Genomic DNA, 19,560 nt, shown 5'->3' on the forward strand with positions numbered 1-19,560 from the left:
AATAAACCAAATAGGAACCAAATAGTATTTGTAGTTATAGTAATTAAGTTTAACTGGGTCAGACATTCCAAATCACTAAAACTGGGAGGCTGGATTAAGAAACAAGCAAACAGGAGCAGGACTGGAGACAACATAATGGAGTAGAAGGACCTTGAGCTCACCTCCTCTCACAAGCACATCAAAATCACAACTAACTGCTGAACAACCATCAGTAAAAAAGACTGGAAGCTACCAAAAAAAATATTCTACATTCAAAGACATAAAGAAGAAACCACAGTGAGATGGTAGGAGGGGTGCACTCGTAATATAATCAAATCCCATACAGCCTGGGTGGGTGACCCACAAACTGGAGAATAATTATATCACAGAAATTCTCCCCAAGGAATGAGAGCTCTGAGCCCCACACCAGGTTCCCCAGCCTAGGGGTCTGGCACAGGGAGGAGGAGCCCCAGAGCATTTGGCTTTGAAGGCCAGTGGGATTTGATTGTAGGAGCTCCACAGGACTGGGGAAAACAGAGACTTCACTCTTGGAGGGCATATACAAGGTCCTTGTGCACTGGGACTGAGGGCAAAAGCAGTGACTTCATAGGAGCCTGGGCCAGACCTCCCTGCTGGTCTTGGAGGGTCTCCTGGGAAGGCAGGGGGCAGCTGTGGCTCTCTCTAGGATCATAAAAGCTGGTGGCTGACACACTGAGGAGTGTTCATTGATGTGAACTCTGGCTGGAGGTAGACGTCTCGCCTGGGATCTTGGCACCAAGGCCTGGCCCCACCCAACGGCCTGTAGGTTCCAGTGCTGGGACGCCTCAGGCCAAACAACCAAAAGGGCAGGAACACAGCCCCACCCATCAGCAGACAGGCTGCCTAAAGACTTCCTCAGCCCACAGCCACCTCCAGACATGCCCCTTGACATGGCCCTGCCCACCAGAGGGCCAGCACCCAGTTCCACTCACCAGTGGGCAGGCACTGGCCCCTCCCACCAGGAAGCCTGGACAAGCCTCTAGACCAGCCTCACCCACCAGGGGGAAGACACTAGAAGCAAGAAAACTGCAATCCCATGGCCTGTGGAACTAACTCCAAAAACACAGGTCAGAACCCACCCTGGGAATGGTCCCTGGCCCTTAGGTAACAAGATGGGAGTGTACTGTTGGGACACATAGGACATCCCCTACAGAGGACCACTTCTCCAAGGTCAAGAAATGTTAACTATTCTACTACATACGTAAGAAAACAAATAGAAATTTAAACAAAATGAGACAGCAAAGGAATATGTTCCAGACAAAGAAACAAGATAAAACTCCAGAAGAACACTAAGTAAACTGGAGATAGGCAATCTACCTGAGAAAGAGTTCAAAGTAATGATTGTAAAGATGATCCAAGAGCTCAGGAAAAGAATGGATGCACAGAGCAAGAAGTTATTAGCAAAGAGTTAGAAAATATAAAGAACAACCAAACAGAGTTGAAGAATGCAATAACTGAAATGAAAAATACACTAGAAGGAATCAATAGCAGAATAAATGAGGCAGAAGAACAAATCAGTGAACTGGAAGACAGAGTAGTGGAAATCACTGATGTGGAACAGAATAAAGAAAAAAGAATGAAAAGAAATGAACACAGGTTAAGAGACCTCTGGGACAATGTCAAATGCACCAACATTTGCATTATAGGGGTCCCAGAAGGAGAAGAGGGAGAGAAAGGGCCTAAGAAAATATTTGAAGAGATAATAGCTGAACACTTCCCTAACATGGGAAAGGAAACAGTCACCCAAGTCCAGGAAGCATAGAGAATCCCATACAGGATTAACTCAAGGAGGAACAGACTGAGACACATAGTCATCAAACTGACAAAAATTAAAGACAGAGAAAATATGAAAACAACAAGGGAAAAGCAACAAATAACATACAAGGGAATCCCCATTAGGTTATCAGTTGATTTTTCAGCAGAAACTCTGCAGGCCAGAAGGGAGTGGCATAATATATTTAAAGTGATGAAGGGGAAAAACCTACAACCAAGAATACTATACTCAGCAAGGCTCTAGTTCATATTTGATAGAGAAATCAAAAGCTTTACAGACAGGCAAAAGCTAAGAGAATTCTGCATTACCAAACCAGCTTTACAACAGATGCTAAAGGAACTTCTCCAAATGGAAAAGAAAAGACCACAACTAAAAATAAGAAAAGTATGAAATGAAAAGCTCACCAGTAAAGGCAAACATATAGTAAAGGTACAAAATCATCCACATACAAATATAACATCAAAACTAGTAATTGTGAGAGGAGGAGAGAGAGTATAAAGGCAGGATATTTAAAATGCATTTGAGGGCTTCCCTGGTGGTACAGTGGTTAAGAATCCCCCTGCCAATGCAATGGGCATGGGTTCGAGCCCTGGTCTGGGACGATCCCACATGCCACAGAGCAACTAAGCCCGTGCACCACAACTACTGAGCCTGTGCTCTAGAACCCATGAGCCACAACTACTGAGCCCATGTGCCACAGCTACTGAAGCCCGCATGCCTAGGCCTATGCTCTGCAACAAGAGAAGCCACTGCAATGAGAAGCCCACGCACCACAACAAAAAGTAGCCCCCGCTCGCCACAACTAGAGAAAAGCCCGCGTGCAGCAATGAAGACCAACACAGCCAAAAAAAATTAAAGTTAAAAATAAATAAATAAAATGCATTTGAAATTAAGAGATCAGCAACTTAAGACAATCTTGTATATATATAGGCTGCTATACCAAAACTCATGGTAACCACAAACCAAAAATCCATAATAGATGTACACACAAAAAAGGAAAAGGAATCCCAACACAACACTAAAGATAGTCATCAAATCACAAGAGAAGAGAACAAAAGAGGAAAGGTAAAAAAAATGACCTACAAAAACAAATCCAAAACAATTAACAAAATGGCAGTAAGAACATACGTATCGATAATTGCTTTAAATGTAAACAGATTAAATACTCCACCAAAAGACACAGACTGGCTGAATGAATACAAAAGAAGACCTGTACATATGTTTTCTACAAGAGACCCACTTCAGATCTAGAGGCACATACAGACTGAAAGTGAGGGGATGGAAAAATGTATTCCAGGTTAGAACTACCTCCCCAGAGATCAGGCAAGGGTAAGGGAGGGCTTGGCTGCTGTTTTTAAACACAGCATTTTTTGTTCCCTTTCTAGAAACCAGCTGCAACGTTAGGTCAGAGCACATTAAAATGAGCCACTTCTGAACCAACAGCACCAGGCCCCAGGCCTGCTGTGAAGGCCCCAGCAAACATCAGGGCTTGGTCCACGTGATGTGCCTTCCCATGCTTGTCAAAGCGGTGCTCTGCCTCAGAGTTGAGGTAAGAGAGGCATCAGGACACCTCACATTCGGTCACCTAGCAGAGATCAGCAATTCCTGGGCTCAGTGAGGAGGTTTGCCATGTGTCTGACAGGGTCTTGGTGCTCTGTCTAACACTGGGTGTCAGGCCTGAACCTCTGAGGTGGGAGAGCTGAGTTAAGGACATTAGACCACCAGAGACCTCCGGGCCTCATGTAATATCAAAAGGCAAAAGCTCTCCCAGAGATCTCCATCTCAATGCTAAGACCCAGCTCCACTCAACAACCAGCAAGATACAGTGCTGCACACCCTGTGCCAAACAACTAGCAAGACAGGAACACAACCCCACCCATTAACAGAGAGGCTGTCTAAAATCATAATAAGGTCACAGACACCCCAAAACACACCACCGGATGTGGTCCTGCCCATTAGAAAGACAAGATCCAGCCTCATCCACCAGAACACAGGAACCAGTCCCCTCCACCAGGAAGCCTACACAACCCACTGTACCAACCTTAGCCACTGGGGACAGACACCAAAAACAACAGGAACTACAAACCTGCAGCCTGCAAAATGGAGACCCAAAACACAGTAAGTTAAGCAAAATGAGAAGATAGAGAAATACACAGCAGATGAAGGAGAAAGATAAAAACCCACCAGACCAAACAAATGAAGAGGAAATAGGCAGTCTACCTGAAAAAGAATTCAGAGTAATGATAATAAAGATGATACAAAATCATGGAAATAGAATGGAGAAAATGCAAGAAACGTTTAACAATGACCTAGAAGAACTAAAGAGCAAACAAACAATGATGAACAACACAATAAATGAAAGTTAAAATTCTCTAGAAGTAATCCATAGCAGAGTAACTAAGTCAGAAAAATGGATAAGTGACCTGGAGGATAAAACAGTGGAAATAACTACTGCAGAACAGAATAAAGAAAAAAGAATGAAAAGAATTGAGAACAATCTCACAGATATCTGGGAGAATGTTAAACACACCAACATTTGAATTATAGGGGTCCCAGAAGAAGAGAAAAAGAAAGGGATTGAGAAACTAACTGAAGAGATTATAGTTGAAAACTTCCCTAATATGGGAAAGGAAATAGTCAATCAGGTCCAAGAAGCAGAGATGGTCCCATACAGGACAAAACCAAAGAGAAACACGCCAAGACACAGGTTAATCAAACTATTAAAAATTAAATACAAAGAAAAAAATATTTAAAGCAGCAAGGAAAAGACAACAAACAGCATACAAGGGAATCCCCATAAGGTTAACAGCTGATCTTTCAGCAGAAACTGTGCAGGCCAGAAGGAAGTGGCAGGACATATTTAAAGTGATGAAAGGGTAAAACCTACAACCAAGTTTACTCTACCCAGCAGGGATCTCATTCAGATTTGACGGAGAAATTAAAACCTTTACAGACAAGCAAGAGCTAAGAGAATTCAGTACCACCAAACCAGCTCTACAACAAATGCTTAATGAACTTCTCTAGGCAGAAAACACAAGAGAAGAAAACAACTTACAATAACAAACCCAAAACAATTAAGAAAATGGTAATAGAAACATACATATCGAAAACTACCTTAAATGTAAATGGATTAAATGCTCCAACCAAAATACATAGACTGGCTGAATGGATACAAAAATAAGACTCGTACATATGCTGTCTACAAGAGACCCACTTCAGACCTAGGGACACATACAGACTGAAAGTGAGGGTATGCAAAAACATATTCCATGCAAATGGAAATCAAAAGAAAGCTGGAGTAGGAATTATCATATCAGACAAAATAGACTTTAAAATAAAGACTATTACAAGATACAGAGAAGGACACCACATAATGATCAAGGGATCAATCCAAGAAGAAGATATAACAATAGTAAACATTTAGGCACCCAACATAAGAGCACCTCAATACATAAAGTCAAATGCTAACAGCCATAAAAGGGGAAATCAACAGTAACACAATCATAGTAGGGGACTTTAACACCCCACTTTCACCAGTGGACAGATCATCCAAAATGAAAATAAGGAACACAAGCTTTAAATGATACATTAAACAAGATGGATTTAATTGATATTTATAGGACATTCCATCCAAAAACAGCAGATTACACTTTCTTCTCAAGTGCTCATGGAACATTCTCCAGAAGAGATCATATCTTGGGTCACAAATCAAGCCTTTGTAAATTTAAGAAAATTGAAATCGTATCAAGTATCTTTTCCAACTACAATGCTATGAGACTTGATATCAATAACAGGAAAAAAATCTGTAAAAAATACAAACTCATGGAAGCTAAACAATACACTATTAAATAACCAAGAGATCACTGAAGAAATCAAAGAGGAAATTAAAAAATACCCAGAAAAAAATGACAATAAAAACACGACAACCCAAAACCTATGAGATGCAGCAAAAGCAGTTCTAAGAGGGAAGTTTATAGCAATACAATCCTACCTCAAGAAACAAGAAACATCTCAAATAAACAGACTAACCTTACACCTAAAGCAATTAGAGAAAGAAGAACAAGTAAACCCCAAAATTAGCAGAAGGAAAGAAATCATAAAGATCAGATCAGAAATAAATGAAAAAGAAATGAAGGAAACGATAGCAAAGATCAATAAAACTAAAAGATGGTTCTTTGAGAAGATAAACAAAATTGACAAACCATTAGCCAGACTCATAAAGAAAAAACGTGAGAAGACTCAAATAAATAGAATTAGAAATGAAAAAGGAGAAGTAACAACTGACACTGCAGAAATACAAAGGATCATGAGAGATTACTACAAGCAACTCTATGCCAATAAAATGGACAACCTGGAAGTAATGGACGAATTCTTAGAAAAGCACAACCTCCCAAGACTTAACCAGGAAGAAATAGAAAATATAAACAGACCAATCACAACTACTGAAATTGAAACTGTGATTAAAAGTCTTACAACAAACAAAAACCCAGGACCAGGTGACTTCACAGGAGAATTCTATCAAACATTTAGAGAAGAGTTAACACCTATCCTTCTCAAACTCTTCCAAAATCTACCAGAAGGAGGAACACTCCCAGACTCATTCTACGAGGCCACCATCACCCTGATACCAAAACCAGAGAAAGATGCCACAAAAAAAGAAAAGCACAGGCCAGTATCACTGATGAACATAGTGCAAAAATCCTCAACAAAATACTACACACAGAATCCAACAGCACATTAAAAGGATCATACACCATGACCAAGTGGGGTTTATTCCCAGGAATGCAAGGATTCTTCAATATACGAAATCAATGTGATAAACCGTATTAACAAATTGAAGGAGAAAAACTATATGATCATCTCAATAGATGCAGAAAAAGCTTTTGACAAAATTCAACACCAATTTATGATAAAAACCCTCCAGAAAGTAGGCATAGAGGGAACTTACCTCAACATAATAAAGGCCAAATATGACAAACCCACAGCCAACGTAGTTCTCAACGGTGAAAAACTGAAGCCATTTCCACTAAGATCAGGAACAAGACAAGGTTGTCCACATTCACCACTATTATTCAATATAGTTTTGGAAGTTTTAGCCACAGCAATCAGAGAGGAAAAAGAAATAAGAAAAAGAAATAAAAGGAATCCAAATTGGAAAAGAGGAGGTAAAACTGTCACTCTTTGCAGATGACACGATACTATACATAGAGAATACTAAAGATGTTACCAGAAAACCAACAGAGCTAATCAATGAATTTGGTAAAGTAGCAGGATACAAAATTAAGGTGCAGAAATCTCTTGCATTCCTATACAGTAATGATAAAAAATCTGAAAGAGAAATTAAGGAAACACTCCCAATTACCATTGCAACAAAAAGAATAAAATGCCTAGGAATAAACCTACCTAAGGAGACAAAAGACCTGTATGCAGAAAACTATAAGACACTGATGAAAGAAATTAAAGATGACACAAACAGATGGCGAGATATACCATGTTCCTGGATTGGAAGAATCAACATTGTGAAAACGACTATACTACCCAAAGCAATCTACAGATTCAATGCAATCTCTATCAAAGCACCAATGGCACTTTTCACAGAACTAGAACAAAAAATTTCACAATTTGTATGGAACCACAAAAGACCCTGAAGAGTCAAAGCAATCTTGAGAACGAAAAACGGAGCTGCAGGAATCAGGCTCCCTGACTTCAGACTATACTACAAAGCTACAGTAATCAAGACAGTATGGTACTGGCACAAAAACAGAAATATAGATCAATGGAACAGGATAGAAAGCCCAGAGATAAACCCAAGCACATATGGTCACCTTACCTTTGGTAAAGGAGGCAAGAATATACAATGGAGAAAAGACAGTCTCTTCAATAAGTGGTGCTGGGAAAACTGGACAGCTACATGTAAAAGAATGAAATTAGAACACTCCCTAACACCATACACAAAAATAAACTCAAAATGGATTAAAGACCTAAATGTAAGGCCAGACACTATAAAACTCTTAGAGGAAAACACAGGCAGAACACTCCATGACATAAATCACAGCAAGATCCTTTTTGACCCACCTCCTAGAGAAATGGAAATAAAAACAAAAATAAACAAATGGGACCTAATGAAACTTCAAAGCTTTTGCACATCAAAGGAAACCATAAACAAGACAAAAAGACAACCCTCAGAATGGGAGAAAATATTTGAAACAAAGTAACTGACAAAGGATTAATCTCCAAAATATAGAAGCAGCTCATGCAGCTCAATATCAGAAAAACGAAAAACCCAATGCAAAAATGGACAGAAGACCTAAATAGACATTTCTCCAAAGAAGGTATACAGATTACCAACAGACACATGAAAGGATGCTCAACATCACTAATCATTAGAGAAATGCAAATCAAAACTACAATGAGGTATCACCTCACACCAGTTAGAATGGGCATCATCAGAAAATCTACAAACAATAAATACTGGAGAGGGTGTGGAGAAAAGGGAACCCTCTTGCACTGTTGTTGGGAATGTAAATTGATGCAGCCACTATGGAGAACAGTATGGAGGTTCCTTAAAAAACTAAAAATAGAACTACCATACGACCCAGCAATCCCACTACTGGGCATATACCCTGAGAAAACCATAATTCAAAAAGAGTCATGTACCACAATGTTCACTGCAGTACTATTTACAATAGCCAGGACACGGAAGCACCTAAGGGTCCATCGACAGATGAATGGATAAGGAAGATGTGGCACATATACACAATGGAATATTACTCGGCCATAAAAAAAAGAAATTGGGTTATTTGTAGTGAGGTGGATGGACCTAGAGACTGTCAGAGTGAAGTAAGTCAGAAATTCAGAAAATACCATATGCTAACATATATATGGAATCAAAAAAGAAATGGTTCTGAGGAACTTATGGGCAGGACAGGAATAAAGACTTAGACGTAGAGAATGGACTTGAGGACATGGGGAGGGGGAAGGGTAAGCTGGGACAAAGTGAGAGAGTGGCATTGACATACATACACTACCAAATGTAAAACAGAGAGCTAGTGGGAAGCAGCCACATAGTGCAGGGAGATCAGCTCGGTGCTTTGTGTCCACCTAGAGGGGTGGGATAGGGAGAGTCAGGGGAGACATAAGAGGGAGGGGATATGGCAATGTATGTATATGTATAGCTGATTCACTTTGTTATACAGCAGAAACTAACACACCATTGTAAAGCAACTATACTCCAATAAAAATGTTAAAAAAAAGGTATTCCATGCAAATGGAAATGAAAAGAAAGCTGAAGTAGCAATACTTATATCAGACAAAATAGACTTTAAAATACAGTTATAAGAGAGAAAGGACACTACATAATGATCAAGGGATCAATCAAAGAAGATGTAACAATTGTAAATTCATGTGTCCCCAACATAGGAGAACCTCAATATATTAGGCAAATGTTAACAGACATAAAAAAAGGAATTGACAGTAACACAATAATAATGGGGGATTTTAACATCCCACTTATATCAACAGACAGATCATCCAGACAGAAGATCAATAAGAAAATCCAGTCCTTAAATGACACATTAGACTAAATGAACTTAATTGATATTTATAGAGTATTCCAACTGAAAGCAGCAGAATGCACATTCTTTTCAAGTGCACATGGAACATTCTTCAGGATACATCACATGCTGGACCACGAAGCAAGCCTTGGTAAATTTAAGAAAACTGAAATTATATCAAGCATCTTTTCTGACCACAACACTATGAGATTAGAAATCAACTGCAAGAAAAAAACACGAACACACGCAGGCTAAATAATATGCTATTAAACAACACTGAAGAAATCAAAGAGGAAATTAAAAAAAATAGCTAGAGACAAATGAAACTGAAAACATGATGATCCAAAACCTATGGGACACAGCAAAAGCAGTTCGAAGAGGTAAGTTTACAGCAATACAAGCTTACCTTAGGAAACAAGAAAAATCTCAAATAAACCACCTAACCTTACACCTAAAGCAACTAGAGAAAGAAGAAAAAACAAAATCCAAAGTTAGTAGAAGTAAAGGAATCATTAAGATCAGAGCAGAAATAAATGAAATAGAGACTAAGAGAACAATAGAAAACATCGATGAAACTATTAACAAAAGCTGGTTCCTAGAAAAGATAAACACAATTGATAAACCTTTAGCCAGACTCATCAAGAAAAAAAGGAAAAGGGCCCAAATCAATAAATTAGAAATGAGAGACTACTCCAAGCAACTATATACCAATAAAATGGACAACCTAGAAGAAATGGACAAATTCTTAGAAAGGTACAATCTACCAAGACTGAACCAGAAGAAACAGAAAATATGAACAAACTGATCACAAGTACTGAAATAGAATCTGTGATTTTAAAACTCCCAGAAAACAAAAGTCTAGGACCAGATAGCTTCACAGGCAAATTCTACCAAACATTTAGAGAGGAGATAATACCTACACTTCTGAAACTATTCCCAAAATTGCAGAGGAAGGAACACTTCCAAACTCATTTTATGAAGCCATCATCACCCTAATACCAAGAACAGACAAAGGTATCACAAAAAAAGAAAATCAGGCCAATATCATTGATAAACATAGACGCAAAATCCTCAACAAAATACTAGCAAACTGAATCCAACAATACATTAAATGATCAAGTGGGATTTATCCCAGGGATGCAAGGATTTTTCAATATCCACAAATCAATCAGTGTGATACACCACATTAACAATTTGAAGAATAAAAACCACATGATCAATAGATGCCTAAAAAGCTTTTGACAACATTTAACATGCACTAGTGATTAAAAACTCTGTAGAAAGTGGGCATAGAGGGAACATACCTCAACATAATAAAGGCCATATATGACAAACCCACAGCTAACATCATACTCAACAGTGAAAAGCTGAAGACATTTCCTCTAAAATCAGGAACAAGACAAGGGTGCTCAATCTCATCTCTTATATTCAATATAGTCTAGGAAGTCCTAGTCACAGCATTCAGAGAAGAAAAAGATATAAAAGGAATCTAAATTGGACAAGAAGTAGTAAAAGTGTCACTGTTTGCAGATGACATGATACTATACATAGAAAATCCTGAAGACACTACCAGAAAACTACTAGAGCTCATCAATGAATTCGGTAAAGTTGCAGAATACAAAATTAATACACAGAAATCTGTTGCATTTCTACACACTAACAACAAAAGATCAGAAAGAGAAATTAAGTAAACAATCCCATTTACCACTGCATCAAAAAGAATAAAATACCTAGGAATAAACCTACCTAAGGGGGCTAAATACATGTACTCCAAAAACTATAAGACACTGATGAAAGAAACTGAAGAAGACACAAACAGATGGAAAGATATATATATATATATATATATATATATATATATATATACTGGTTTCTTAGGCTAGAAAAATTAATATTGTTAATATAATCATACTACTCAAGGCAATCTACAGAATCAGTACAATCCCCATCAGATTACCAATGGCATTTTTCACAGAACTAGAACAAAAAAATTTTTAATTTGTATGGAAACACAAAAGACCCCGAATAGCCAAAGCAATTTTGAGAAAGAAAAGCGAAGCTGGAGGAATCAGGCTCCCTGACTTCAGATTATACTACAAAGCTACATTCATCAAAACAGTACGGTACTGGCACAGAAACAGAAATATAGATCAGTGGAACAGGATAGAAAGCCGAGAGATAAACCCATGCACCTATGGTCACCTAATCTATGACAAAGGAGGCAAGAATATACAATGGAGAAGAGACAGCCTCTTCAATAAGTGGTGCTGGGAAAACTGGACAGCTACATGTAAAAGAATGAAATTAGAACACTTCTCTAACATCATATACAAAAATAAATTCAAAATGGATTAAAGACCTAAACATAAGACTGGATACTATAAAACTTCTACAGGAAAACATGGGCAGAACACTCTTTGACATAAATCACAGCAAGATCTTTTTTGACCCACCTCCTAGAGAAATGGAAATAAAAACAAAAATAAACAAATGGGACCTAATTAAAGTTAAAAGCTTTTGCACAGCAAAGGAAACCTTAAACAAAACAGAAAGACAACCTACATAATGGGAGAAAATATTTGTAAATGATGAGACTGACAAGGGATTAATTTCCAAAATATACAAACAACTGAATAACAATAAACCAAACAGCCCAATAAAAAAGTGGGCAGAAGGTCTAAGTAGACATTTCTCCAAAAAAGACATACAGATGGCCAAAAGGCCCATGAAAAGATGGTCAACATCACTAATTATTAGAGAAATGTAAATTAAATCTACAATGAGGTATCACCTCACTCCAGTCAGAATGACCATGATGAACAAGTCTACAAATAATAAATGCTGGAGAGGGTGTGGAGAAAAGGGAACCCTCTTGCACTGTTGGTGGGAATGTAAATTGATACAGCCACTATGGAGAACAGTATGGAGGTTCTTTAAAAAACTAAAAATAGTTACCATATGATCCTGCAATCCCACTCCTGGGCATATATCCAGACAAAACTATAATTCAAAAAGATACATGCACCCCAATGTTCATTGCAGCACTATTTACAACAGTCAAGACATGGAAGCAACCTAAATGTCCATCGACAGATGAATGGATAAAGAAGATACGGTATATATATCACAGGGAGCTATACTCAATATTTTATAGTAACCTATAAGGGAAAAGAATCTGAAAATAATATATATTCATATATGTGTATAACTCAATCACTTTGCTGTATACCTGAAACTAACACAACATTGTTAATCAACTATACTTCAATAAAAAAGAGAGAGAGAGAAAGGGGAAAAACTCAAAAAGAAAATATATTTTGTAATAAATACAGACCTGTTACCAAAATAAATTAATAAAATAACCTTTCAGCATTGAAAAAAATATATCACTAAAGATATTAAAGCACTTTGATAGTTTAACAGCAAAAAAAAAAAAAGAAAAAGAAACAAGCAACCAAAAAAGGATATGCTGATTATAAGAGATAGAACTATACAAAGACAAAATAAATGAAAAAGGGTAGACAAAGATATTGCATACAAAAACTAATCAAAACACAGATGGTGTAGTTAAATTAATATCAAATAGAGCAGACTTTAAGTTAAGAAACATTAGAAATAGAGACATTTTATAAGGTCATGAAAGGTAAAGAAAGCCTGACACTGTTTAGGATTAAAGAAGATTAAAGAGACATAACAGCTAAATGTAATAACTGATCCTGGATTGAGAAAAAAAATAACTATAAAGGACATAAAAGTCTATCCACCAAGGAGACGGATAACAATTCTAAACCTGTATGCATCCAGTTACACTGCTTAAAAACATATAAAGCAAAAATTGACAGAAATAAAAGGAGAAAAAGATAAATCCACCATCGGAGCAGGCTTGACCACACCTCTCTCAGTGGCTGACAGAATAAGCAAACCAAAAAGATGAGTAGGGACACAGGAAGTTTCAGCAATACAACTAATAAACTTGGGCTAATTTATATAGAGAGAACGCTGCTCTCCAAAACAGTGGGATACAAATTCTTTCAAAGTGCTGATGGAAGATTTAATAAAACTGAGCATATACTGGATAATAAAGCAATTCTACATATTTCAAAGGACTGAAAACATTCAGAGCATGTTTTCTGACCATAGCAGAATTAAGTTAAAATTCAATCAATGGAAAAGTACAGGATAAGGCTGTAACTTCTTGTAATAAAGGAAACACAGAAGTACCAAAATAAATAAATAAATAAAGATACAGGGACCTGTCAAAAGAACACAGGAAGGGGCTTTAAGGGTCTCCCACTGGCCAAATCTGGGACAATTTAGGAATCAAAACATAGTAATAGTTTATAATCCACTGGATAAAAATAAGAACACAGGAGTCCATAGCGTAGTAAATGAATGAATGAATAAATGGGAAAGAAGAAAAAGTCTACTTTAGAGTGACAACTAATAAAATTAGAAGAAACGATGGAGTTGGAAAATCACCATTTTGTATCCATAGTAGTATATAGCTTTATTAACAATCAAAAATTGCCAATTAAAATTAAATTACCATGATCTTAGAGTCTTAAAGGACTAAAAATTATCTTTATTCTCACTTCAAAAGTTAGAAGAGGACTTCCCTGGTGGTGCATTGGTTAAGAATCCACCTGCCGATGCAGGGGACATGGGTCTGATCCTTGGTCCAGGAAGATTCCACATGCCACAGAGCAACTAAGCCTGTGTGCCACAACTACTGAGCCTGCGCTCTAGAGCCTGCAAGCCACAACTACTGAGCCCACGTGCTGCAACTACTGAAGCCCGCACTCCTAGAGCCCATGCTCTGCAACAAGAGAAGCCACTGCAATAAGAAGCCCACGCACCACAACCAAGAGTAGCTCCCACTTGCCACAAATAGAGAAAGCCCGCACGCAGCAACAAAGACCCAACACAGCCAAAAATAAATAAATAAAATAAAATAAACTTTTTTAAAAATTAAAAAAAAAGTTAGAAAAATTAACAAGTATTCAAACTAGCAAAAGAAATGTAGACACATTAAAAATATATATACTTCAACATAACCATGCTGGCACCTCGACCTTGGACTCCCCAGTTCCCAGAGCTGTGAGATACAAATGTCCGTTGTCTATACATACACACACACACACACACACACACACACACACACACACACACTTAAACACGGTGAACTGATTTAAAACAGAAAGTGAGCTCTATTTTCCATTTTCCACTGAAATAGATCTGAAACTCTTACCTGGGCACAACAAATGAAAGCAATGGAAAGTGTCAGTAGGAAGACAGAAGACACAACCACATCCACTGATCGCTGCGGGCCCCGTCTCTGTGGAGTGAGATGTGTAGGTTAGTGTTTTAGGTCACCGCCGGAGATGGCAACAGTCCTCACGTCATTCACACTCCCAATCTTACTATATTGGCGTGAAAATGAACATTTATAAGACGTTTCTGACACAGGATTTTAATATATTTTGGACATATTTGACTTTAATTAAGCTCTGAGATCCATGTCATTCAAATTAAGGGTGTGATTGATTCATGAACATATTTTCAGCTGGAATATTCCCCCCGGAAGTCAGAAAAAGATGAGACATTCAATTTATCACTCTGCCCTAGGAATTTAAATTTTCTTTTCCCTTTCTAAGGTCTTATTTACTTAGCTCTACCAGCTCTGCAGATAGATCACTCCCAACCTGGTGTCCAGCAAGTCTGTCAGCCACTGATTATCTGTCCAGTACATAGAACTACCCTGCCTACTGAGTATCTGCCGCCAGAAATTTCAGTGAGCATGTTTTCTGCGTATCATTGCAGATATTCCATGGTTAGTCAGCTAAAACTCACCTTTAGAAAGGAACGCAGTGATAACCATATCTTAATGTTCTCCACCTTTTTAAGTCTGAAATGAGGTATTTCATATTTCCTAGCTTTCCTGGCAGAAGTAATATGGCTGAAGAGTTTTGCAAATAAAAATCTCTAGAGGAGGTTAAAAAAAAACAAACCACAAAGTGAAATGTACACATGTGTCACTGTGTATATATTTACATAATTGTAAACAATATTCCCAGCATATAAAAAATATTAAAAGGATCAAGTTCTAATCAGTGGTCACTAAGACAGGCAGTGAAAAAACATTGTTAATAGCTCATTAACCTGTCGCTTGCAAAGCACATTATGTAGTAATATACTTCTTCACAACATGCTACACTCTTGGCATTTTCAAGGAATATACCTTGGAGACCTTTGTGAATCCCCACCTTCACAAACTCAAATGTTTACACAAAATTCTAGCTTACTCCCAAATTACATTTCCATTCAAAACCACATTTTTTGCACATATCATCAATACATTAAGCCCTCAATCCCAAACTCTTATCAAATTTCAGTAAGTTTATTTCTCACAGAAACATTTTCACTTTGGTAATTACTACATATGCTACATACACAAAACATCAAGGGCACATTGAGGTGCAGGTGCTAAGCAATCAGCTAGGCTCTCTCACTGGCTCAGCCACTTACTCCTGCAAGCAGGCTCAGCAAAATTTCAGATTACAGCATGTCATTTGTGAATAATCAGTACCACAAGTGTTAAACCCACAAATACCAAAAGTTCACTTATCAAGCCTCCATTGCCCACGTTAACTTCTGGAGAGAGAACAAATCAGGGGAACAAAAGCAACTCAACAGAATACCATATACAAAAGCAGAGGTAAGAAATTTTACTTAATTGTCTACCGACCTGTTTGTATGTTCTCTCCGCCACACACATCATGAAAAAAAACATCCAAGTAAGACACAGTCGTTCAAAAAAATTAATTATAGACAAGAAAATAATAGGTGCAACAGGTGGTGCCCCACAAAAGAGAGTCAAGATCTCCTCAGCTGAGATGGACTTTAGCTGGTCAAGGCTCTTCTCTCGGAACAGTCGATGTAAAAAAGGGAAAAATGCTAATCCGATGGTGACGACATTTCCCAGCATCTGATAACCTACTCCTTGCTGATACGCATTAACCTGGGAATTAATTTAAAATATCCATCATTACTGCACAGCTAAATGGAGTTGTGAAGCAGTATTTATCAAATACTATTTAGATTATTAAAAACTAAATCTGCTTTAAATCTAAAAGAAATACAAATAAAAATGATGTACAGATTTATGACTTTTAGGCTTGAATGAGATAAGGAATATTTGTAGAGTCTACCTGATCATGCTCACAGAGACCTCTGTAACAAATAAAAAAATATACTACCTAGTGAAGACTGACTACAAAATTTAAGATACACATACTGGTGCTTCAAAAGTAGAGTCAACATTTTGATCATTAAATACATTCTATGAAATAGCTGCTGATCATTAAATAGATTTTTCTAAAAATCCAAAAACGTATTAAACCTTACCCTGCTCATGATGATACCACTTATTTCCAACACAGACATATCCATCTTTTTGCACTCATTCCCTTCCCAGATTATTGCACTAACTCGGTCAGAGGCAGGACTTGAGTTCTGAAGCCAGAATAAATGGTTCTGAGAAGAAAAAATAAATATTTCCATCCACTCCTTCTTTATTTCCTCCGTTGTATTTTTTTCCCTTTGTCTAGCTCCTGGGCCACATTTGCCAGGGTTCAGCCTTGTCATCCTATTCTCCCCCTCACAAAGCTCATCACTCCAATTACCACCTCCATGATGCTGGTTTCTGGTTTTTGTTTTTTTTTTTTTTTTCACAAAAACAATTTCTTACCTGGAGGGAGGCTAAGTGTCTCCTATAATGATGGGAGGTAGGATTACATGATCTCCAAGGCTGCTTCCCTACTAAATGTATGGAAGTGAGGATAAGCTTGGTGTATTAATGGGATATCAAGAAGGAAAGCATTTCTACAGCATCATGACTAGACCAGGGACAGTTGGAAGTTACACGGGAGAGGTACTAACAGGCCTTAACAACACAGGAATGACTGAGAAGGTAAACCTTTCTCTGGTCTAATCAGGACACAGAAAAGCATAGTAAGCTCAGGAGGAAAAGGTCGAGATAGAAACAGCCCTGTATTTTCCTCTGCCGTATCATGTCTTATTCTTCGAGTACCAACTCAAGTCCCATTTCACCAACATGTCCTCTCTGATGGCCACAAGCCTCACTCACGTTACCTTTCTCTGAAATTAAAAACCCTTACAGTCTATATCAGATAAATTTGCATCTAATTATATGCTGCTTTTATTGTGTCCTCTATTTCCCTTAAAATCATCTTTTTCCCAAACAAATATATAAGTTACTAAAAAACAACCATCTGGTGTATTTCTTCTCCTTCTACAATAATGCTTAGCATAATGCTGATGCACATTTATGGATTTATTAATTGATTTAGCCAAAAAAATATTAAGCAGCTACTATGTAACATGTACTATGGATATAATAAAGAACAAGACAGATGTAGTCCTTGACATCACAGAGCATACAGACTTATGGAGACTATAAATAAAGTTACTGTGCAGCATGATAAGGGAAAGAATGCTTTAGGAGCATACAGAAAAGGCTTCCTAAGGGAGTATCACTCAAGCCAAGACCCAAAAAGTAAAAAAGAGTGAGACGAAGGAATAGGTATTGGAGAAAAGTGTGTTCCAGGCAAATAAACCAGTTTGTGTAAAGATCCAGAAGTACATGAGGAAACTGAAAGAAGTTTAGTTGAGTTAAACTATACCATGCAAGACTGTTATCAGAGCAAATAAAGGAACACAAAGAAATAATCCAGAATGGGAAAAAAAAAAGCTATTAAAGGACTGTAAGGGGAATGGCAACAGATTTGTATTTTAGAAGGATCATTCTGGCTGCAGTGTGGAAAATGAAATGAAGCAGAGCAAGCCTAGAGAAGCTGTTGTAAGGATCCAGACGAGGGCTGATGGTGGTCTGCACCAAGCAGTGTGGACACAGGTGGGCAGATGTATGTATTATACAGCAGGATCAAGACAGTGTGATGACTGATTGGAAACATGGGGGGCGGGGTCAAGAATGGCACCAAGGTTTCTAACTTGGGTGGTTAGTGGTGACATTTAGAAATATGGGGAATAAAAGAATAGGTTAGGTGGGAGAATTGGGAAATGATGAATTCCGTTTAACATAGTGAGTTTCATCTTACCTAGTTATTCTTACATATGCCTTAAAATTATCCTATAAATCCCAAAAGTGCAAAGGAGGTGAAAATCATCATGATGCTATTCATAATTACCAAGGGCTAAGGTAATTTAGATGAGTCTTCAGACTGAATGCAAAGAATATTTAGATACAAACTTTGATAGCAAAATTGGAGGAAAAAGCTTAAAACTTTACTAATAAAATGTATGTTGTTTCTAGTTAGTTTTTGAAAACCGTATACATTTAATGAAGCAGAATTTTTTTCATTAAAATGTGTAACCTAAATCAATGGTATCTTAGAATCAAGAAAATTATATAATTAAACAAATGAATATCCATCACCCACTATTTATTAAGTCATTGTGGAAATATTTAGCCTAAAAAAAATAAAACTAAGAAGAATCATGATCGTTGGCATTAAACATATGAAAGGCTGATATGAGAACCGTTTCTTAATCATTTAATCTATCCAGCAGTGGAAAAAGCTCATGAAATAACAATCACTCCAGCTCCACAAGTATTTAAGCAGAGACTAACTGATTGTCTCATGTGGATAGTAATAACCATGCTAACATGTATTGGGTGCCTACACTTTGCCAAGCATCGTGCTAAGCACTTCGTATTATCTCATTAGGTATATCACAATATTTCTAAGAAGTAGGAACTATTGTTACTACATAAAAGAATTATTAGTAAAAAATTTCTAAAGCAGAGTCAAAAAAATTTCTAGTAAAAAAATTTCTGCAGATGTAGAATGAATTCCTATATTGATTGTAAGGTTGAAATAACCTTCTAAAGAATCCTCATTTCCAGGCTATCTGATTTTATGATATTAACAGAAAAACTAAAATTAAAAGCATCACTTGCTTTATACGTTATTAGAGAAGCAAGCAATGCCATCTCCTAGTAATTCATATATGATACTGTTATGTCTATGAAAATATAATATCAGGTTACTGCGCCAAACAATGTACCCTGCTCATATAAAATGAACATTCAGGATCATTCTAAGGAAAATAATGAGAAAAAGTCCTAGGAAGAAACATTTAGGTTAGGGGAATTCAAGAGTGCTTCCCCCTTAG

At 37.4% G+C, this 19,560-nt stretch overlaps 1 protein-coding gene across 6 annotated transcripts in view; it reads right to left on the minus strand.

Moving 5' to 3' along the window:
- Positions 1-19,560, minus strand: part of PHTF1 (putative homeodomain transcription factor 1) — a 61,854-nt gene that overhangs the window by 7,225 nt on the left and 35,069 nt on the right. For all 6 annotated transcript variants that reach the window (XR_010941001.1, XM_067727315.1, XM_067727317.1 and 3 more), the window contains 4 exons: positions 16,750-16,878; positions 16,091-16,363; positions 15,196-15,327; positions 14,594-14,680 (listed from right to left, as the gene is read on the minus strand). Coding sequence is in view for 5 of the 6 variants with exons in the window: in XM_067727315.1 (XP_067583416.1) it covers positions 14,594-14,680; positions 15,196-15,327; positions 16,091-16,363; positions 16,750-16,878 (621 nt within the window). In the remaining variant the exon portion in view is untranslated. The remainder of the gene's footprint in view (positions 1-14,593; positions 14,681-15,195; positions 15,328-16,090; positions 16,364-16,749; positions 16,879-19,560) is intronic.

Source organism: Pseudorca crassidens, chromosome 2 (assembly GCF_039906515.1).
Source record: "Pseudorca crassidens isolate mPseCra1 chromosome 2, mPseCra1.hap1, whole genome shotgun sequence".
Lineage (NCBI taxonomy): Eukaryota > Metazoa > Chordata > Mammalia > Artiodactyla > Delphinidae > Pseudorca > Pseudorca crassidens.